We start from the raw sequence: 24,060 nt of genomic DNA, 5'->3' as shown, positions 1-24,060 counted from the left end.
TTTTGCTTCCCTCTTTTTGGACTTCTGTTAGCACCTTGTACGTTCACAAAATGCATGAATGCAGCACTGATGCCTTTGAGACTTTAGGGCATCCGCATTTTGAGTTATCTCGATGATTGGTTGGTGTTAGCTCACTTAGAGTTCGGCTGCCCGACATCAAGATGTCATTCTCAGTCACTTAAGCAGTCTAGGGCTGCGAGTCAACCTAGACAAGTGTATCTTCTTGCCGAGGCAACAGACTCTGTTTCTAGGGATGGAGCTAAGACTCTGGAACAATGCAGGCGCGCCTATCCAGCTCGTGTTCTGTCATTCCGCCAGTGTCTAGCAATGTTCAAGTGGGACATGTTCTCCCTGCGAGAACATTTCACATGATGTTGGGGTTTATGATCGCAGCATTCGCTGTCATTTCCCTGGGCATGCTGCATGTGAGACCTTTTCGATGCTGGATGAACTCCATAAAGGAACTTCAACCACTGAAGCATGTGTTTCATCCCATCCCATCAGAGTGACGCGTGGGTTCTACCAAGATCTGGTACCATGGAAACGGATCCGCTCTCTGTGGATGGCCGTTCCATTGGAACAGGTGTGTTGTCGCAAATTGATAATGACAGACACCTCCTCTGTGTATAAAAAAACTTCCAATTCAGGGAGTATGGACAGGTCAGTGGCTGAATTGGCAAGATGTTAGCGGTGCTGTTGGCATTAAGGTTCTTCCATCTGGAATTTCGGGGCAGTCATGTTCTCATCCGATCAGAGAATGGGCATTACATCCTCAGATTCAGTAGAGCAGAGGTGGATCTGTTCGCATCGAGCGAGATGTCACACTGTCACCTCTGGTTTTCTCTCTCGCCCACGGCACCGCTGGGCATTGATGCGCTGGTGCATCAGTGGCCGATAGCGCATCTTTACATGTTTCCACTGATCAACCTACTGCACTCGATTGTGCAGAGTATTCAGGAGGATCATGTTCGCCTTCTGTTAGTGGCGCCGTATTGGCCATCTCAAGTGTGGCTTTTGACTCCGGTCTCTCTCCTGGAGAGAATGCCTTGGGAGATTCCAGTCAGAATGAACATGTTGTCTCAGGCATGGGGCAGCATTTGGCACCCCCGGCCCGAGTTATGGAAATAGTGGGTTTGGCCACTGAACTGGGCCCTCTTTTGAATGATGGTTTATATATATGGTTTAGTGCTGTTTTGTCCACCAGAGGGCATTGTCTCTTTTCCAGGGGTGGAGGACAAGTGCAACGTGTCTCCTGATGAGTCCTGGATTTAGAGGCTTATATAAAAGACCCTTCTCCTCAGGGTTTTTGCCTCCCCTCACCAACACTTTTGGATTTATTGTTCTTTTGGATTTATGTTATTTTTATTTATTTTTTTAACTAATAAGCCTTTATATTTTTGTTAAATTGTATCCATGTGTGGCCTCCCCTTCATGTTACTCTGCCTTGAGCCAGGTGGTTTGTAACATATGGGGGCTCATCATCTGAGATTGTAGCTGGGATCAGGTCAGTAATGCCCTTAGGAATATTTTTTGCAACACAATATGTGAGAGGTATTGTGTTGGTGTTGGTTTGAAATATTTGGGTGGGCCTGTTTACCAATTGGTAATTTAATAATTTAATGATAACTGATTGTCAGTTGGGCCAGTTTAGGTTTGGAGAGTGCTACATGGATTTTGGTAATGTGATTATGAAGAAATAATATTTTTGTTAACTTTAAAAATTGGGTTAGAATTAAAAATATTTTCTCCTTTTCATTTTGGAATTTTTCCTGGTGCTGGAGACGAGAATGCCAAGATTGTCCTGTGGTCAAATTTCCGGTACTTTGATGCATTTGATAAATTAAAGTGAGTGTGAAATTATGTTATGTTTTCTGGAGAAAATGTTAAGTGTGGTTTAGATCACTAGAGCTGCGTAAAACCTTGTGCTAGGCAGTAGAGCGATTAATGCTGTTTGTTATTTTATGTAGAGGTGAGGGCGTGGTCGAGCACCCGTCTGGAGAGAAAGTGGTAAGGAGTTCCACCTGAGATGAATTGCTACTAATTACGGTTTCTATGTTCACAGTGAGAGATGGGGGAGATAAAAGCAACCCAGTCCACATAGAGAGGGATGGTATTCATCCCAATTGCGTCAATTGCGTATTCCTTTGAAAGGGAACGTCTCAGTTACGTAACCTTGGTTCTCTGAGAGGGAACGAGACATTGCGTGGCTGGCCATACTCTCTAGTTGCTGCATATAGGCTCGTGCCTTTTGCAGAAAAAATGGCGAGTTGGCGCCAAGCGCTCACCTATAAAGAGCTTGTGACATGGTTCCCTATGGGCGTCGCTTAAGCACCATCAGTCAATAAATTGGCGTGATTGTATACAGGCTTCAGACTACGTGAGACCACTGACATAGTCCCAATTGCATCATTAAGCAACGTCTTGTTCACTTTCAGGAACCAAGGTTACGTTCGTAACCGAGACGTTTTGTGATAACAGTCAGCAAAGCCTGAATAACAAGCATCATTTTCAAAATTTGCTTGATCCTGCTTTGGCTTTATTTGAGCTATTTTTGTTAGTGTGTTTAGTGTTTAGTGTGCCATACTTATGTAATCAAATGGTCAGCAATGTATTGCTACACTCCTGGCACCTACCCTGACAGTCTTTGGCACTGATGGCGTCACCATAGAAACCTTGTGCACATCGCTCACAGTTGTCCCCGGCGGTGTTACCCCAGCAGTTCAAACAATGGCCTGTCACATTGTTGCACTCGTTGAAGATCAGGTTGGGGTCAGAGTTACCATTACAATCACACTTTTTACAGGAGTCGCCCAACTGCATGGGGTTGCCATAGTAACCTGGAGCGCATCTTGGTGGTGAGAGAGGGAACAATGACATTAAGGAACAATGTAAATAAAATCACGAAACTAATCGCAGGCAGATATGGGTTTTTTAATGGCCATGCTGATACCGGTATCTAGCTGGGTGGCCGGAATAATGGAGATATGTAAAGTACATACAGTATGTGCACAAAATTGCTTGAATAAACACTTATTTTACACAATATTCATGCAAAATTCACTAAAAAACATTTCTAAACAGACCATCCATGAACTTATCAGTCTATCACTCATGAAAAAGAAACTATGCGCTGTATATGAGTGGAAAACTGACCTCTCACAGTAGTGTCCAACATACCCTTCCTGGCACATACATCTCAGAAAATCACCCCTTTTATCACAGTGGGCTGCAAAGCTGTGGACACACAGAACAATCAAAGTCATCAAAGAGACTGCTGCCCTTTCTCTGAGAGAGAATGCATTTTTTATGGCCAAAGCCACTTAAAAAAAAAAAAAAAATTCTCTCAGTATTAGTAACTTTAAGGATCCAAAATAACAAATTCCAAAACGTTCTGTCCATAAATACTTGTTACCAATATGCTGCATTATTTTTAGTCCTCTACTGCGAGAAATATTCCATATACGTGACTGAGTTCTAGAAACTCATGATGGTAAATTTTCCACTGAAGAAAAGCAAATGTATGTTTTCTTTTGTAGATGGTGTAGAATGAGTTTGATTTGTATCACTTACATTAGTCAGATTAATATCCATATATGGTAGTTAAAATTAAACCATCTATTGTATTGCATTTCCTAATAAATTTACACATGTGCCAAAATTGTCCTGGTTACTTGCGTAACCTCCATTCCCTGATGGAGGGAACGAGATGTTGTGTCGATGTAGTGACACTAGGGGTCACTCTTGGGAGCCTGAGACACCTCTGGTCTTTGATAAAAGGCCAATGAAAATTGCTGAGTGGTATTTGCATATCACTCCCCCGGACATATGGGTATAAAAGGAGTTGGTATGCAACCACTCATTCAGGTTTTGTGCTGAGGAGCTGAGACAATGTCCCGGCCATTTTAGCGGGTAGTTCAGCGCTGTGGCAGGAGGGACACAACATCTCGTTCCCTCCATCAGAGAACGGAGGTTACGCAAGTAACCAAGACGTTCCCTATCTGTCACTCACTCGATGTTGTGTCGCTGTAGTGACACTAGGGGTCCCTATACGAAATGCCACAACTGGCTGAACTGTGTTACATGAATTGGCGGTGTGTGACGGGTAGACCACTGTGTGCCTCGTAGCCAGCACACCAGGCCGACACGTAACCTCCCCCAACGCTGTTATGAGTGTCGAATGTCCCTTTGGGGACAAGTTGACTGCCCAAAAGATGACAGCTAACGTTTGCAGGTCTCCTACCCTCTTGATGGAAGTGAGCGCAGTCAGGAGGGCAGTCTTCAAAGAGAGTGCCTCAAGCTCAACTGACTGCAAGGGCTCAAAGGGGGCTCTCCGTAGATCCTGAAGAACTACAGAGAGGTCCCATGAGGGAACGAGGCGCGGTCTGAAGGGATTCAACCTCCTGGCGCCTCTCAAGAAACTGATGATCAGGTCGTGCTTCCCTAAGGACTTACCATCCACTGTGTTGTGGTGTGCCGCTATAGCGGCTACATACACCTTCAAGGTTTTCCTTCCCAGGAAGGAAAGCACCAATCTGACTGCGCATCTCTGGGGGTCTTCGTGTTGGGAAGGAGCGTGAGGTCCGAGAACCATGACTGAGTGGGCCAGTAGGGTGCTACCAGGATGACCTGCTCCTTGTCCTCCCTGACATTGCACAGCATCTGTGCAAGTAGGCTCACTGGGGGAAACGCATATTTGCGAAGTCCAGGGGGCCAGCTGTGTGCCAGCTCTTCTATACGGAGAGGTGCCTCGGTCAGGGCGTACCAGAGTGGGCAGTGGGAGGATTCTTGTGAGGCGAACAGGTCTACCTGTGCCTGCCCGAATCGACTCCAAATCAGCTGGACCACCTGAGGGTGGAGTCTCCACTCTCCCCTGAGGGTAACCTGCCGTGACAGCACGTCCGCTGCACGGGTAACTTGGGATGTGAGTGGCTCGTAGCGACTTGAGGTGCTGCTGACTCCAGAGTTGTGACATACAATGACATACAAAACATACTGCCTTGACGGTTGACATATGCTACCGTTGCCATGTTGTCTGTCCGAACGAACACATGCTTGACCTGGATCAATGGCCAAAACCTCCGTAGGGCGAGCAGAATTGCCAGCAACTCGAGGCAGTTGATGTGCCAATGCAGCCGCAGGCCCGTCCATGAGCCGGCGACTGCGTGCCCGTTGCATACAGCGCCCCAGCCCATTTTGGAGGCATCTGTCGTAACCACGACGTGCCTGGAGACCTGCTCTAGGGGAACACCTGCCCATAGAAAAGTGAGGTCAGTCCAAGGGCTGAAGAGGCGGTGACAGATCTGCGTGATGGCCATGCGATGTGTCCCGCAGCGCCATGCCCATCTCGGGAATCGAGTCTGAAGCCAGTGCTGAAGCGGTCTCATATGCATCAACCCAAGTGGAGTGGCCACCGCTGAGGATGCTTCATCTCATCGGAGGGACAGGCTCTATCGCATCCTTCCATAGGAGGGTAGCGATCTCCGTGCGCAAGGTAGCAGCGTTCTCGCCCTTCACTGAGGTGAAGTGGATACCGCTGAACCTGGATGGATGCCTGGCGAACTTAATCGCATAGCCGAGTCGGACGGTCTGGATCAGCCATCACGACGGATTGGAAAGCGCAAGCCACGCGTCCAAGCTCCGGACGAGGGGGACCAAGGGGACAATCTCGTCGGACGTACCGGCGGGTGGGGCCCCGCGGCGGGGCGGAGCCTGAGGCACCACGCCATGTTGTGGCCGTGCTGAGTTCAGGGACATTGAAGCACTTACCTGGCTCCTTGTGACCACCCTCGGAACAGCCTGGGATGGGGGAGGAAGAGGCTTGTTCTCGTGACCCGTGGAGACTGTCACATCGGGGGCAGATTTGTGACACAGCTGGGCGTGCAGGGGTGGGGAGACCGCCGCTGGAGCGCCAAACCCGCCAAAATGGAATGGTGGACGGTGGTCGTGATGACGGCCATGCACACCGGGTATGTGACCCAGGGAACAAGAAAACTGCTCTTTTGCTGAACTCTTGGGTACCGCAGCCACTTGGGCATGCAGCGAAATTAAATGAAAAGGCAACAAAAGATTCTCCTCCCGGCCCTCCACCGGGGGATGGAGTGGTCTGTTTACCAGCTCCAAAGTAGTGGGTTTCATCGTCCCTGGGTCGCCCATCTCAGGGGCACTTCAAAGGCTTTCACAGGTTCTTGGCGGCCATGAGACGGGTGGCGTCTGCTTCCTGCGGTGGGCTCCAAACCGGGGCCGGGCTGAAGGGGCGGGCTGTGGCGGAGCTGGTGCACTTGAGCCGCACTGGGGAAGGCTGTGCTGGATAGCCTCCATCTGCTGCTGTCGCCGAATAGGCCAACCTGGGAAATGGAGGCAGCAAGGAACAGTTTGAGCCAAAGGTGGCGCTCCTGGACCACCAAGGTGGACATCGCCCACCCGGAGAGCGAAGTCGGTCACCGAGCGCAGCTCCTGCATCAATCCCGGGGTGGAACTCCCTCGTGCAGTTCCTTTAGCGCCTTGGCTTGGTGGACTTGCAGGAGAGCCATGGGGTGCAGGGCGGATGCGGCTTGTCCAGCGGCACAGTAGGCTTTGGCCATCAGGGACGACGTAAACCTACAGGCCTTGGACGGGAGCTTTGGGCGTCTGCGCCAGGTGGCGGCGCTCTGCGGGCATAGGTGCACCGCGAGTGCCTTATCCACCAGGGGAATCGCAGAATAGTCCCTGGCCACCCCACCATCGAGGGTAGTGAGGGTGGGGGAGCTGAAAGATCGGGACCGGGCAGTAAAAGGTGCCTCCCACGACCTTGTCAGCTCCTCGTGCACTTCCGGGAAGAAAGGAACTGGAGCGGGACGTGGCTGTGAGCGGTGCCGCGAGCCCAGGAACCAATCATCGAGCCGCGAGGGCTCAGGGGAGAGCAGAAGGTTCCACTCTAGCCCGACGCTCGCGGCTGCCCGGGAAAGCATGTCCTTTATTTCCACGTCAGCCTGTGACTGGGCGACCGTACCCGAGGGGGAAAGCCCAGCTGAGGCTTCCGCTTCCGACTGGACGAGCCTGCTCTCAGATGCTGTGCTCGAGAGCTCATCAACTTTGCGGGCTCCGAACAAGAGGTCGAACTCGCTATGAGACGAGCCGGCAGACTCATCCGGAAGCCTGATCGGGGCAGACGAGCGTACTGGGGAATGGGAGGTCCATGGGGGGATACCCGGTGGAGGTGGTCCCATTGGGGTCCCCAAATCTCATACCCGTAGGTAGAAGGACCAAGGCGGGGAGCCTTTCTTACGAAAGCAAGCCACGACCACAATGTTGCCATGGTCATGTTCTCGCAATGAGTACATGATCCATCCACGAACGCTGTCTCCGCGTCGGTCGCGCCCAGACACGAAAGACAGCGATCGTGACCATTAGAAGTGTTTAGATAATGACCACAACCAGAAATAACACACAAACGGAAAGGCATCTTTAAAAAGACGTGTCTTTAAAAAGACGTTCCATGTGTGCCGCTCTTTTAGAGAAATATACTCTTTTAGAGAAATATACTCTCTTATTTCTGCCGAAGCGCCCAGGGGCATTCTCTGCAGTGCACCAGTGCACAGGAGGGAGAAGCCTCTGAAATGCACCGTCAGATCCAGCAGAGGTGAATGAACAGTCAGCTCAGTAAACATCGACCGTACGGCTCCGAAGAGAAAATCTGAATGAGTGGTTGCATATCAGCTCCTTTTATACCCGTATGTCCGGGGGAGTGCCATGCAAATACCACTCTGCAATTTTGCTCCCAAGAGTGACCCCTAGTGTCACTACATCGACAAAACTTCGAGTGAGTGACAGATAGGGAACTTTTTTTTACTTGCATTTGGCACACACACACACACACACACACACACACACATATATATATATATATATATATATATATATATACTATATTTGTTATATTTTTGTTGTCAAATTTGAAGGATCCAATGTTGGTACAAAGTTTTTTGATGAGACTTCAAAACAGACACATATTCAGCAGATCTAATATCCCAGGGCTGGCTGTTCTATAATCGTGGGGCCTTCACTACAAATGCTCTATCACCTTTAGTTTTGTGTCTGGATCTTGGAACAGCCAACATTTCATGACAAGAAGATCTAAGAGGTCTAACTGTTTCATAAGGTCTTAAAAGTTCTGCTAAATATTCTGGTGCCAACCAATGTAATGCCTTTTATGTAATTTCATAAAATCTTAAGATCAACCAAAATGAATTGGTAACCAACGCAAAGAAGCTAAAACTGGAGTAATACACATATTCAGTGGTACGCATAGTATAAAGATGTTAAAAGCTCCTTGATCACATCTGATTTTCCACAACTCATGATATCTGGAACTCTTTGTATACTGAATGTTCTTAGACAGATATTTCATCAATGTTTTGACCGTGGAATGATCCAAAAACACTTTAAACTGCAGGACAGTCCATTGAAGAGACTGTACATCAATCCTTCACAGCATCGTTGTTATTCCTATTAAAAATCAAAGATTTTCTGCTGTGAATAATGTCTATATGATTTGAAGATCTAGTTCATGTCAAAACTAAGGTTGCAGCATTTTGCATTAATTGGAGCCGTACTAAAGTGCACTGATTTAAAATTGAAATGGCATTGCAATAATCTAGGTGAGACGAAATAAAAGCATGTGTAAGCTTCTCTGTATCCCTTATATTTAAGACATGTCTAAACTTGGAAATGTTCCTCAACTGATAAAAACAAGACTGATCTAACTGCCTGATATGGTATTCAAAATTTTAATTTGTATCAAAATAAACACCCACATTTCTCACCACCTGCTTAATATTTGGGACCATCTGTCTAAGTGTTGACTCAATCTGGCTTTTTTTTTTTTTTAAAATGACCAGATATAACAACCTCTATTTAATCAGTTTTTAACTGAAGAAAATTACATGCCATTCAATTTTTATTTTTGCTCACCAACACAACACCAACACAACCAAGCGGTAACATACCGTAAATAGTGAAAACAATATTGGCTCTAACAGGGATCCTTGCGGAACACTACAATTAATTGTTGAAGAGAAGGGCACCTCATCTCCAACAAACACTGCAAATGTCCTATTCGACAAGTAGGAAACAAACCAGTCTAATGCCACCCCAGATATTCCCACCCATCTCTTCAATGTATCAATTAAAACTGAATGATCAACTGTATCAAAGGCTGTAGTTAATTCAAGTAACACTACAGTCATTTGTCACCCTAAGAAGGTCAGTTTCTGCACTGTTGTTTGCTCTAAATCCTGAAAAACATTTATCAAAATATTGTTATCCTTCACTACCACCAACAGTCGCATACTGTAGCTACAGCTTTTTCTAATATTTGAGAGATGAAAGATAACTTTAAGATTGGTCAATAGTTATTCACAACCAAAGGAACTAATTAGGGTTTCTTCAGAGGTAGTTGAACTATCACAATCTTTAACTCATCTAGGACATCCTGATACTAGCAAGCTTTTTTACTATAGACAACAATGCAGGGCCTAAGATCCCGATGACTTCCTTGAAAAGTATTAAAGCAACAACATCTGTATGACAACTAGATGGTTGCAACTGATGTACAATTTCTTATGGATTGCTCTGAAGTAGATGAGAATCAAACACTCCCTTCAACCTGGTTTTTCTACATATGGTAAAGGAGGAATAATTGATCCTCTTATGCTAGAGACCTTATTAACAAAAATGATAAAAATGTATAACAACCTATCGGACATAGATTATTTGTACAAAACTTAATTTACACAATTCCACCTTTGTACATTTGAGTAGATATTGAAAAGTACAATATCAACATACAGTATTAACAGCATCTAAATAATCAGTGCTTTTACATGTGTGCTTTAGAGACTGACAACTGGTTTGAACTGAAAGGATACTGGTGCAGGTGAACAAGTTCAATGTTCAGACACAATCCCATAACTGGGCTTTGATTTATCAATGAATGATGGAGAAACTTTGTCAGAGAAAGACTAAGAACTGTTTAATTTATTGTTTGCTCTTAATTACCCAGTGTTTTATTATTATTATTATTATTATTATTATTATCATTGTTATTATTCATGGGAAAAGTGTGATTCTGTCTCCTAAGTGCTGTTATGGTTATAAAGTGCAGAAGTCTGGACTCACTTGTTAGACTCCAGTGAGAGTGGGCAGGCACACGGTCTACAACCGAAGGTGCCATCAGGAAGAAATGCAGGTAAAAAGCTGTTTTCACACTGTTCACAGAAATCTCCAACAGTGTGGTCCTGACATTCCTAAAGCACAACATGCAACATAAAGAGAAGATGCAGTTCAGGAAAAAAACAAAAACAAAACACACAAAATATATGCATCATCTATGGGTAATGTGTAATATTTGCTTAAAAAACCTTAATTGCTCTGATTTACTCAAGAAATCTGCAGCATGATTCAGACCTCTTGAGGTTTTCACTCTTACTGGAAGCTTTTGCAATCAAAAAAGCTTAAACATAATGGCTCCACATCGTTTTCATTAGAGATTTTTCGCAATAGCAGTTTGGTTTCAATTAACATCCAAATACTACATTCCATCTCTCTTTAGAGAACGCATTAACTCATTCCACATGGTCCCATTGTTTACTATTAAAAGTAGTTGGCTGTGGAATATTATGTTAGATAAAGATGAATGCATAGTTGCTTTTCCACCATGGGGCCGAATGATTCTTGTTGCTTTTTTCCCCCACTGTGGAGCGGTGAAATTAGGATTAGAATGTATGAAACAGTTGGTGACAGTGTGAGAGGTAAACATTGGAGCAAGTGTGCTATACTGGAGTATTTTTATATTCCAGTTTTTAGAACTGCTTTTTTCCCCTGCTTTTTAATCTGTTAAAGCACAGAAAAGACATGGCCCATGTCGCAAAAAGGAAAGCAAAGAGAAAAGGGCAAGTGGTTTACCATCTTATGCTGGAGGGTTGTGTATGCCACTGGACACAAACACACAGACAGGTAAAAGTTCTCAGACTAGATAAAAAGGACAATTATGTACAAAATATTTTATGAGTAATGTATTTATATGTGTTTTAACGAGCTAGCTATCGTAATCTCCCTCCCTGAAGAAAAAAGCGCATAGAAAAACAATGTACTATACTAGTTAAACCATCATAAAAACATGGAGATATATAAAACATGCCGTCATTTTTATTAACAATTATTAGCAAACTTGGCCAGCTACCTAGAAACTTATCTTAGTTATCTAACTTATCAAGTTATCTTGGCTTTGAGTCACCGAGAACGGTTTGTAATCGTACTCTGCTGAACTGTGGAAATGCTACTGGAACCTTTCCTCACCATGCTCAGAACTGTTCAGCCCGATGGTGGCCCGTTCGGCCCTTCATGAAACAGTTTTGAAATCAAACTTACAATGCATATTCCAGTGATGTCCTCGCAGCTATCGGCATGCCCTTTACAATTACAGGGCAGACAGGTCTCCTGCTCACTCAAGAAGAAGCCTCGTGCACATACCTGCAATGAAGAAATGCCCAAACATGAGCAATAAAGGTAGTAAAATCACAAACTGAGACAAATTATCTATCACATAGAGTGTAAGGTTTCCGGAAGCAAAATTTTCTCAATAGAGTAAATGATTTTTAACAATAATGTGTAAACCTTTCAGGATAGACTTACTGTACCAGTAAGTACTGTAAAAGCCAAAAATCAGAAATGCAATGTAAACCCTTATGTTGTCATTACTGTAAAAAATCAAGTTGCCTTAATTAAACATTACTTGAAAAAGTTTCCACTGGCACGTTTTGCGCGAAGGTGAGCGAGTGTTTTCAATGCATTCCTATGGAAGTCAGGCACCATGCTCACGAGGTGGATTGTGGGATTGACAGTGGAGCGGAGGAAGGTCTAGGGCGTAGAAAAACTTCAAATTCCACTGCTTTATGCAAATGAGGAATGAAAACGGCAAGCACCAGCCAATCATTGTGAACTGAAAGCAGTGAAGTCTGTCATAAGCACTTAAAATATGCCTTTAATGCTGGAGATTCTTCTGGATTCAGTGCTTTATTCACGTCATTATGTATTTTTTCTGACTTCAAACATACATCAAATAATGACTGCACACATTCATTGTTGCAATACTGAGGCTGGGTATGTAAACGTGTAATAAATCAACACTGTTTGTACATTGTGGGCATTAGGAAATGAAGCTGGCATCTTTCCAACTGTAATCGTGTATATATAAAATTATATTATTGCTCGTGTACTGAAAACAATGATAGACAATACACACTAGCTTTGCATACTACAAACACGCCCCAAAGCGGTAGCTATCTAGTGTGGTGTGCAGCGTTCAGCAGTGTTGTATAAAGTATCCATTTGCCATACTTGAGTAAAAGTAAAGATACCTTCATGGAAATTGACATGGTAAAAGTTAAAGTAGCTCATGAGAAAACGACTTAAGTAAAAGTATTAAAGTAACTGATTTTAAAATTATTTAAATAAATTGCATAAATTACAGAACAGTTCATTAAACCTGAGGCAACTTATTTGAATGGTGGTGCTCATCACTTACACACCCTCATGCCATCCCAGATGTGTATGACTTTCTTTCATCTGCAGAACACATACAAAGATTTTTAGAAGAATATTTCAGCTCTATAGGTCAATTCAAAGCAAGTGAATGGTGGCCTGACATTTCAATCTACAAAAAGCACATTAAGGGAGCATAAAGTTATCCATACTACTACAGTGATTAAATCCATGTCTTCTAAAGTGATTCAGACGGTTTTGGGTGAGAACAAACCAAATTGTAACTCATTTTCACTGTATATTTTGCCATTGCAATATCTAGGCACGATCATGATTTCAAGCTCGATTTCACTTTCTAGTGCTTGACGCATGCTCAGAGCCCTAGGTGGTGCTATAGGAAGTGTAATCAAGCTTGAAATCCTGATCGCCAAGGAGACTGCTAATGTCAAGATTTCTAGTCAAAAAAGGAGTTATATTTTAGTCTGTTCTTACCCAAAACCAATTGGTTCAGAAGACATTGGTGGAACCACTGGAGTCTTATAGATTACTATTTTACTGCATTTAAGTGCTTTTTGGAGCTTCAAAGGTCTGGCCACCATTTACTTACACTGAATTGACCTACATAACAGTGATATTCTTCTGAAAAACTTTTTATATTTGTGTTCTGCAAAAAACCATCAAATGAGGGTGAGAAAATTATGAGATCATTTTCATTTTTAAACAAACAATCCCTTTAATGGCGCATTCAAGTCACATCAGAATGATCATATTTATGGGATGAGTGTAGCCATATTAGTGACTAGAACAGAGACTTTTGGGGGTGGGCTCTTTTCATTTGGGCCAATAAGCAACCACCCAGAACACCCTTGCAACTGCATAGCAATGTTCTGAAACACAGTTAAAACAACTTAACAACAGCATAGCAACAACCTGACAACCACCTAGAATACCCTGGCAACTGCATAGTAATGTGCTAAACACAGAGTTAAAACAACTTAACAACAACATAGCAACAACCTGACAAACACCTAGAATACCCTGGCAACTGTAGAGCAATGTGCTAAGAACACAGAAAACAACTTAGAAACAGCACAGTAACAACCTGGCAACCACATACTGTAGCAATGCACTAAAACACACAGCAGATCACTTTGACAACTACATAGCATGCCCTAGCAACCATCCAGAAAACTCTAGTAAGCAAATACTGTAGCATAAATGTGCCCCAAAGCAAATATAACACTTTAGAATCCACCAGAAAACTAGTTTTGCTTAGGCAAAGGCCATTCATCCATCTTCATAAAATATAAAAATAAATATTGTTGGACATTTTCATGAGCACTGGTAATTATTCATACACATCATACCTTGTTTAAATGTAAAATGTAAACGCATATTATTTTACAGCTTTCATAATGTTTAAAGGAGCAAATGTAACATTGACATCAAGCGTTTAAAATGGGTACTGCAGTCCAAATTCAAAATTTTGGAGAGAGTTGTCTCCCCCGCCTCCTCCTCTCTAGACTCTAAGCACACACGGGTTGCCAGGTTGAGGACACGCCACAGGAACGAGCAAACTGACAATGGCAAGCGACGAGCCTTACACTGTAAGTTGATCAGCTAATGTATATGTTTGCAATGTTTTTATTGTTTGCAAATTATAAACCAGCTCATGTGGATTTTTTTTATAACTCTGTCAATGTTAGCTAGGTGTATTGCTGGCTTCCATGGCTACAGCGTGCTGGGTTTGCCCGCTAACTTGTTTTAAATATGGCAACCCGGGATGTCGAAATACTATTGGGAAATGGGCAATGGGCGGGATCACACAGGCCAAAACACAAACAGAAATTCCGGCCCGGAACAGACATTTTAATGTAGAATATACTGGCTGTAGCATTGTTTCGGAGAAGCCAGTATTTCAACTTAGCATGCTTCCTAAATCTCTTATAACATATTATGAAAATTTTATGCTTTAGTACAGTAAATATATTATATATTGCACCTTTAATGCTAAACTTATCAAATTAATTAGTCAAAAAAATTATTTAAAGAGCACAAGAGCAGTTTCTTCTCTTTACCAGTGGAGACGACAGAACACACAATCTGGCGTGCGCTTCGCTTGTGATTATGATTCAGATTCATGATTCACAAAACGAATCATTTAGACAACTTTTGAATCTTTTTGTTCAGTTCAATGGAATCAAATTTAAAAGATTCAACTCAACGAATCACACATCACTATGGGCAATCTGCATACAGCTGTTTTTTTGTGTGGTTTTTTTTTTTTTTTTTTTTGCCGTTATCATGCCGCAAAAGTAACGAAAGGGTTTGGAGAAATTTATCGGAGTAAAAGTATCAATTTTTTCTTCAAAATGTAGTGAAGTGAAAGTAAAAATCCAAAGAAATATTTATACTCAAGTAAAGTACAAATATGAAAAAAAACTGTACTTAAGTACAGTTGTGAAATATTTGTACTTCGTTACTATACACCTCTGGTGTTCAGCACTTTTTTCCCACGCCAGAGGAAACACACACATTTACACAGAGCGACAATTAAAAATAGCACAGAGAGAACACAAGAATGCATACTGTGAGAACTGGACACATTGACAAATTTGCTATCAACTGTAGGTTTGTTCAATGATATGAGAATAAAACAATATATTGAGTTCTTAAGTCACTTTTTTAATTGTCTCATCAATGCTTTATCTGCCACAATAATGCAGTTTATTTCAAACTAAATTTCAATCTTTAATATATTTTTATTATAGGCCCATACATATTAAATTTATAGATATTTTAATTATGAATTTTTCATATGAATTATCTTTATTTGGGGGCCTTTCTCAGCAAATAATGATGTATGCGATTAATTCGATTAATTAGTTGACATGTCCTGTTATTATTTGATTAAAAGTGTTGATCCATTGACAGCCTTGGTTATTATCTGCTCTAAATTGGAGTCAGTTCAACTAAAATTAAGTAGAAAAACAATACTTTACAATAAAATATTTTAATAGTAAATATGAGTTATGTCGACTTGCATCTAGTTACCTAGTTAAATAATTCATTCTATATGAACACCAAGCTAAGTGAACTTAATTACAAAATTTTTGGAGATGCCATTACTCAATTCAATTGAGCAAACTAGATTACTCAGTCAATTGAGTAAAGTCAATTTATTAGGGTTTTCAGTGTAATTGAACTTAATTTTTAAACTTTTAATGCAAAAGACAGCAAACATTAACCCCCCAGGAAGAATTTGGTTGTCACACTACAAGTCAGCAACCTGAACAAGCAAACTTTTTCTCTTTGGTGAATCGTGCATTTGGGTGAAAAGAGTTTGTTTTTGTCTCTAACTAATAGAATATCCTCACAAACAAACTATAGAAACAAAACAAAAAACTATAACTAATTAACTGCCTGAGGAGGAACAAACTTGGCAGTCGGTCCCTCCTGACTGTTTTAGTCACGAGAGGGTTTAGTGATTAACTGAAGGCAATACTAAAACCACACTCTACCGCAGAGCCTGATGGTCATGCCAGGCCGTCATATGGGAGCAATCTAAACCAGAATAACAGTCTCACGGCATCAAAAGACAGCACATGGAAGTACTTTAGCATGGTACTTTCGATTCAGTTATAACAGAAGAGAGTCTTTAACCATTCTGAAATCAGTGTCGCACTGCATCCATCTATCAATCTATCTATCTATCTGTCTGTCCATCACTGACATTTCTTAAAGTATTGGATAGGAGGCTATGTAAATGTTGATGCTGTATTGAACTGATTTGAAATTCTGTTCTCTTCTGTTTAATTCTCTATGAGAATTAATGTCATACCTTTTCGTATAAGCCAAGTCTAACAATATTTTTTATGATTTCACTATCTTGTACAAATTATTACAAGAGCTGTCATGAGACTATGTTCATAGCTACTAGGGTAATTTCAGTAGTTGACAACAATACCAGTATAATTTCACAATTCTCAATACCAATTGGAGATATGATTTAAGTATTTCCACAAAATGCAAGTCAGTGGGGACCAAAAAGGACATAAGGGCAGCTTAACGGTATTCCATATGACTCATACGATGGTTTAATCGATGTCTTCTGAAGAAATCCAATTGGTTTTGGGTAACTCCAAAAATATGACTCCTCCAGTAGAAAGTCATACAAGTTTGAGATGGCATTAGGGTGAGTAAATGATGAGAGAATTATATTTTTGGGTGAACTATTTCTGTAAGTAAACGTTGCTTCATGTTTTTTATATGAGTAAATATATACAATATAAGTAAACAACAAACAAAAAATAAAATAAATAAATTAAGGACATTGAGTGCTTTTCAGTATAGCAGTGAGGGTTTTTTTCCTTTCACTATTGTTTGATTTATGTTAAAGACATAATATACAGCCATTGCCAGGTCTAATGCTCAGATCAGATATTTTGACACAAACCTGATTTATTTTATTCCGCCTGTTTGCAATCACTCAACATTAATACCACATCTGATGACCAGTTTGACCATAAAGGCATTGGATTGTTCATGCACGCAGCCATGTAACCCCATTTGCCGTGAGGCGCAAATGCTCTTCTTCTGATCACTTCTCAGTTCCTTCTACGAGCACAGGCTCTAATACAACAACAGGTACTTCTACAGCCCTGTCGTTGCTGTGTCCAGTGCGTGCTTTGAGCATCTACTTGGATCACACGCAGAGCTTTAGACACTCTGAGCAGCTCTTTGTCTGCTTCAGCGGACAGTGGAAAGGAAATGCTGTCTCCAAACAGAGGCTTGCCCACTGGATCGTGGATGCCATCACTCTGGCATACCAAGCCCAGGCCGTGCCCTCTAGCAAACATCTGCAGAGCAGCGGGCTGGGCAACACCCAATACCTTTGCGAGATTTTACAATCTCCGGGTTGAGCCGTTTTCTTCCCGTGTTTTGTAAGGTATGAACAGGTAAGTTTGGTAATACGGAACAGCTGGTGTGTCGCTTGCGTATAGTGCCTTTCCCCTCTGTGAGGCAAAGACTTACGCTTCTTCTCCCATGCGAGTTCACGAAACTGTGAACCCTGGATGTCCTTCCTCCCTAGCCCTGTGGCTTGCGAATTCGGCAGAGGAATTCGCAGCCAGAACCAGTACGTCTGCTAATATGCCCTGTACTGGGATAGGTGCTCCACAGGTGCCGGTTACTCCGGTAACCACCTGTGATGTATTTTCCGTGGTACGGTCTCCCTGTCGGCAGACCCGCGTCTCCCTTGGGCAGAGCCCTCTCTGCCACCAATCGCTGTGTTGTAGAGCTCCTCCCCTTCAAGGCAGGACCTACCACTGCGCCTCTTCCATGTGTGGCTGCTGAGCCCACGTGACATATTGACACATGTTACCTCCCCTTCGGGAAGGATGTGGTCTCCACGGGGTCTTTCTCCCTGAAAGAATAGGAAAGGGAAAGAACACCTTCCCCGATGCGTATAATAGCGTTAGATGGCCCCAGCCGAATCTAATACTCTGTGGCGAGAAACATAGAGAGAAAATGCCGCGACTCCCATGCTAGTTACGTCGCTTCCCCCCCCCTCTGGGATGTGGGGAACTACATGACGTATTGTGGGGCGTTGGGGGACGTTATGTGCGGACTGATGCACCTGCTATTATGCACGCAGCAGCTTTCTTGCACCTGCATCGGCAGTTCACGTAACATGGTCCAGCTGTTGTGCCGTTTGTCTATAGGGACCCCTAGTGTCACTACATTGACACAACGTTGAGTGAGTGACAGAAGGGGAACGTCTTGGTTACTGTTGTAACCTCCGTTCCCTGATGGAGAGAATGAGACATTGTGTCCCTCTTGCCACAATGCGGTACTATCCGCTGAAATGGCCGGGACCTTGTCTCAGCTCCTCAGCACAAAACCTGAATGAGTGGTTGCGAGCCAGCTCCTTTTATACCCGTATGTATGGGGGAGTGGAATGCAAATTTTGTGTTTGGGGCTCCCAAGGGCGACCCCTAGTGTCACTACAACGACACAACATCTCGTTCCCTCCATCAGGGAACGGAGGTTACAACAGTAACCGAGAAGTTTTACTCTATTATAAACTAAACCGTCATGAAATCTAGTTTACATGAGGAAAGTGTGGCATGCCTTTTACTGCTTAGTTAACTTGCATCAAGATGTCTTTTATTCAGTCAATGGGTGAGTAGTTTTACAGTATTTTATTTTGGGTCATAAAAGCTTTTATTGTAAAAGATTGTGTTGATAAATAGGTTTATAGTACATTTTCAACATGTTTTCCATTGAGCTCAGTGTGTGCTGTGTGGTTAAAATAGGCACCTCATCTCTCCTCTCACTGCAGCTTCGGGAAACAGCACCACACTCTGTATGCACGGCTCACGCACACAGTGTAAAGACTGTAACCTGAAGACACTATTTGTGTAAAACAGCCCTAACCAAATTGTAGCTACAATCCTGGTGTCCTCTGCTGGTGTTGTTGGCTGCATCTGAAAACTATAAAATACTGCCTTCGGAGGTTGTATACGGAAGTGGGATGAACATAATTTGCTTTTCAAACTGTTCTTAGACTATTTTTCTTAAGAGTTCCATTCATTAAAAAACGCAGTTGGTTAATCCATTAACTGATTAGGCAGCAAGTCAGGCTGCTCTTTTTTTTTTCTTCAGTTGCAGCCATTGATTTTTTTGTTGCTATTGAATTGCGAGTGCAAACGACATCAGATGAAAAATGGTCGACACTGGATGACGTCACTATGGGGGTTACATTTGTGTGTGTGAATGCAATGCAAGAAGGAAAAGTCTCATCAGGTTTGGTGTTCCTCTTAAGAGATTCAAACAGGATTGACAAACTCATTCTGTTCAATGCCATATTTTCCTCTTTCTTCTGGTTGTGGGTTAATGTGAATCATCATGTTGCTAACAAAACAGTGAGGGTCTAAGCCAGAGCTTCTTATCACCTTTAGATCCTGCCAATAAACACATGGATCACAAACAAAATTACATAGATGTGTATACCTAATTTACACAACCTATGCACTGAATAAGCTAAGTTGCTGACTATTTTTTGTCTCCATGTTTCAAGAATCTGTGAGTGTTTTATCAGCTGTATAAAGGTGTATATAGTAAAACGTTTTAATTGTATAATGCAGCCCCCGATAAACATGCCCTCAGAACTCTCTGCCCCCGATAAACATGCCCTCAGAACTCTCTGCTGTACTATTGAGTGGCATGACAGCAATATAGTGTAGTGAGAACTATTTAATTCAGTCATCTCCGACTGAACAAAGCCGACCTTCACACACTCTCACGGTATTGCTTCTGAACTGCGTAGAATGCACTACAACTCGCGTAAATGAGCACTCTGTTTCTGAACTGTTTCGTGAACATAGGACGGGCTGCTTCAGAGATTAAAAGATGTTTAAAATGAGTCAATAAGCTCAAATGTTTCTGAGGATGCCTCCTGGAAAATGAAGGCATAAGTTAATGTAAGCGCTACAGTATTTTAGCGGTCCCCTAGGGTAATGATTAGATTTACCAGACTGCTAAACAGCTGTCCTGAGAACATACACACAGGGCACTCTCAGAGCAAAGGATCGTGGGAAGCTGGAGCAGATTCCGTGTTTGAGTCATTGCTGAACAGCGTGAGAATCCAAACCTCTGCCTTGAGTGTATGTTTGCATATGAAATTTGAGAGTCCTTATTCACGGTGTTTAAGTTGTTAGGACATTGATTTTTGAGTACCTGGACAAAACAAACAAACAAAAAAAAAGTATATGTCAAAGATTTATTTAGGATCAATCAGTTAAACATGGTCACAGGTATACACCTACTTTGGGGGGTTGTATCAATGCAGGTATATTTGAAGGTATAGTGCAGTCACTTTAATTTTACGCTGTAGCCCCTGATAACGAGCCGCATATTTCGATATGCAGAATTTCTTTCATACCCTCTGAACTCTCTGCCGGACTATTGAGTGGCACGACATCAATGTAGTGTAGTGAGAAGTATTTAATTCAATCCTCTCCCTCTGCAGGCAGAACAAAGCCGACCTTCACACACCACACACTCTCACTGTCTCAACAGTGTAGAACCCACTATAATTTGATAGAGAGTAAATATCTGAGCAATCTCTGCTCCAACTGAACTGTTTTTTTTTTCTCTCCTCAGAATATAAGAGGAGCTGATTACAGTTATAATAAGACAGGAAATTTAATTCTGAATCAGTTTTATATAACCAGAGTTGGCTCTTTGAGTCCAAGGTTTCATTCAAAGGATGGCTTTACCTGCTGAACAATTACAAATAAATCAAACAGGGTGGAAACAATGTAATCAGGAATCACTCATTTACACACAAATACAGTATCAGCCCTAATGGATTATTTTCAAGCAGGAATGATTATCCAGAAACTGAAAGTATGTTTGCATTCTTGTATGATAGCAATGTTTAAGACTCTGTTCATTTTATAGTTCTGTGAACTCGTTTGAAGAAGAACTTGAAACAAAGAATTGATTGTTAAAATGTTTTATCATAAACTCATGAATCAGGATATATTGTGTATAGAATGTGGCACTGAATGTGCATTTCATTTTGTAGCGTACAAATAACTTCATACTTTTAACTGTTCAGTAGAAAGTTCTAGATCTACTGTAAAATGTAAGGTTTTCTTTTTTTTGTTTCCCAGACATGCCAATTTATGTTGGTTATCATGTAGCCAAGCTAAAAAATGCATAGTCTCAGTCTCAGATTGCACGTCCACAGACTGTGATGCATATTGCACACAGAAATGGCAAGCACTTGCCAAAACCACAAGCCCCAATCTGAATGGCTGGCTTTACACAACTTTTAGGAATTAAAGTTCACATGTTTATATGAGTCCGCCTGGAAATAAAGTTGTGGTATAAGGTACCTGGTAGATATAATGTGCACTTCTGAGGAAGAACTAATGACTGGGTTTGGTTGCTTGGCATGTCAGTCAGATGAACACTTCCTGTCTAAGTGGCCGTTCTTGGCCAGAATATGCTGCAAAGTTGACCATGACTTCATGCCGATAGTCAAAAGCCTGACTACAAAAGCACACAGCTAGCTGTTAGTCACGATTGCCTTCTGCATGCATTACAGTCAAATTTGGAATGCTTGTAACCAAAGCATATATGATGATTAAAACTGAACTTGATCCAAAGTGTCATCAGTCCTGAGTTGGAACCACATTGGCCAATATAAACACATTTCAGGCCTGTCAGAGACATTCTCGCAAATGGCAACAACCGTTTCCTCCTCGTCTGCAATCTATCTCTCTTTCCTTCTCTCTTTCTTACACTTTTTACATTACTTCAGTGAATCAATTCAGTTGAGTTACTGACATTTCCCTTTTGAGATACAGTGAGAGGATGAAAACACACTAAGTGTTCATTTCAACATGTCACACACCAACTCAGAAACACTCAACTGTGCAGACCAGCTCATGAGATTAACATCATTACTTAATTTCAGACAATCTGACTACATTCACATGAGAGCCTCTTGAGCCAATCTATAGTATAATCAAACTAAACTAAGCCTTAACACTCCTTTAATTAGAACTGAAGATCTTAAAATCAGGTCAAGTAACTTCAAAACTGTGAGGGTTATATCAGTGCTGGTATATTTTATGTTAATTTTAAGAGCTATCATCTTGTTTCAAACATTAAAGCTCTGTTCCAAACCCTAGTGGGCTCCCTTGCTGTCTACTCTTTACATAGACAAATATCTTCCATGCTGAAAAAACTAAAAATATATATATTTTTTTTACATTTAAACCAGCCCAAGCTCTGGCTTTTGAAGCGTTTTGGGTACTTTTCAGTGGATCAGGATAGGAGACCAGCTGACCTCTCAGCAAAACCAGCTTGGGCTGGTTGGGAGACCAGATAGAGCAGATGAAGACAAGCTTAGCCAGGCTGGGAGACCAGTTTAAACCAGCTTAGGCAGGATTAAAACAGCTAACCAGCCAAGGCCTGTTTTAACCATTTTTAGCGGGGTTCTAAGCATCCTAACTAAAATGTTGATTTGGAAGATGCTCTCTAGTTAGACAGGTCACTGGGTTTTAGAACAGAGCTTTTTTCTCTTCTGATCCACAGTGAATGCATTGGTACAGATATAAGTGGTCCCACTCGCATAGCTGCCCACTGGAGCAGTACGTCCCCATACCAGATGTCCTCCATTCACCTCCGCTGAGGTTCCTGTGAGGAGTGACATTGCCCTCAGAACCTCAGGATCTAGACGATCAACAGCTGCTGAGGGGAGCAATTTTCCAGACCACGGCACACACACTTACACATATGCATAAACCCCTCTCTCAATTTAGAACTTTTTGCAGCTTGTTTTCATGGCATATTAAACACTCAACCCTGAATGTCAATATGACATTAGATTCAACACCCAAAGTATTACTGCTCAAAGATTGCTCTCTCACAGTTCAGAACACTTAATAGAGTTCTGACTCATCTTTCATTCAAGGATCAATTTGTCTCAGATGCTTCTCCTGAAATTCCGTAGGAAAAATAAAAATGGACACAAATAAGGTGCTTGTTGATGTACAGTAACAGCATAGAGCTATAAAACTCAGATGAATAGCACAGTTCAAACACATTGGTTTTGGGAGAATTTGATCACGCTCTTGGAACTTGGAAACAGTGCAATAGGGTGTGAACGCAGAGCTAAAAAGAGTGCAGTACAATTCAAATATTCCAGAACTTGCTCTGAAATAAAAAGCATATGTGCATATAATAACAGCACTAGACCCACAGCATGCACTTTTATACTTAAAAATACATATATAACCTTAGTTCTGGACCATTCTGAGATTTTTGTTATATGACATTAATTCAAATGAGAAAATCTTTATCTTTTCTCAGCCAAAAAGAGAGGACTTACCCTGTAAACTGTGTTAAACTCTTGCGAGTAAGCTGCAAGTATGAGTGCAGACAGGATACCGAGAAAACAGACAGATCGAAGCAGCAAAGAGGCCATGATTCCACCCGCAGTGACTTTGCGAGCCCTGGCAATGTGTATGATTATGTTCCCCTGCTACAGCGCTCTTCCTCTGTTCTTGCGACTCTTTCTTCTCTGGATACTTTTTCTTCTTCTTACTCCAGACTCTTAAGGCTGCACTGCGCTCGTCTATTCTCCCGTTCTCTCGCTTGCGCCAGCTCTGCCCAGAGTCCTGTAAAACAATCTCTCTGGACTTCCTCTCTCATACACCCCTGCCCCCTCTCCCTCACATAGCCACACACACAAACACTTCCCTAACAAGATCTTGAATGGAAATCACATGTGGCTGACAAAGTTAGTGTGAAGAATCCAAACTGAGAAAGAATAATAAAGATGGCTTTTGTTTTCTAGTGTAACTTTGGTGTTTTGGCCCTAAATGAATTTAATCTGATTGGCAGAGATCATCTGAATGACAGCCCTCTGCACATTACACTATCCTTTGACCTTGGCTGTGGCCCATCCTCCCACTGTAGCTGTCTCTTAACATCATGAACCCTGTGGAAACACCATCTCTG

The 24,060-nt window shown here is 42.2% G+C and overlaps 1 protein-coding gene across 2 annotated transcripts in view; it reads right to left on the bottom strand.

Moving 5' to 3' along the window:
• The window catches only part of LOC127415769 (laminin subunit alpha-4-like), a 68,640-nt gene extending 44,905 nt beyond the window's left edge, over positions 1-23,735 (bottom strand). The window contains exons 1-5 of one of the 2 annotated variants that reach the window (XM_051654664.1): positions 23,429-23,735; positions 11,407-11,508; positions 10,156-10,283; positions 3,154-3,234; positions 2,634-2,848 (exon numbers count right to left, since the gene is read on the bottom strand). In XM_051654664.1, the coding sequence (XP_051510624.1) occupies positions 2,634-2,848; positions 3,154-3,234; positions 10,156-10,283; positions 11,407-11,508; positions 23,429-23,524 (622 nt within the window). In that variant the 5' untranslated portion in view covers positions 23,525-23,735. The remainder of the gene's footprint in view (positions 1-2,633; positions 2,849-3,153; positions 3,235-10,155; positions 10,284-11,406; positions 11,509-23,428) is intronic. The other variant, XM_051654663.1, reaches the window with a different exon arrangement.
• Positions 23,736-24,060: the final 325 nt, after the last annotated feature.

The sequence above is a fragment of the Myxocyprinus asiaticus genome, chromosome 25, assembly GCF_019703515.2.
Source record: "Myxocyprinus asiaticus isolate MX2 ecotype Aquarium Trade chromosome 25, UBuf_Myxa_2, whole genome shotgun sequence".
Lineage (NCBI taxonomy): Eukaryota > Metazoa > Chordata > Actinopteri > Cypriniformes > Catostomidae > Myxocyprinus > Myxocyprinus asiaticus.
The sequence above is the reverse complement of the archived record's forward strand: the minus strand, read 5'-3'. Positions and strand labels throughout refer to the sequence as shown.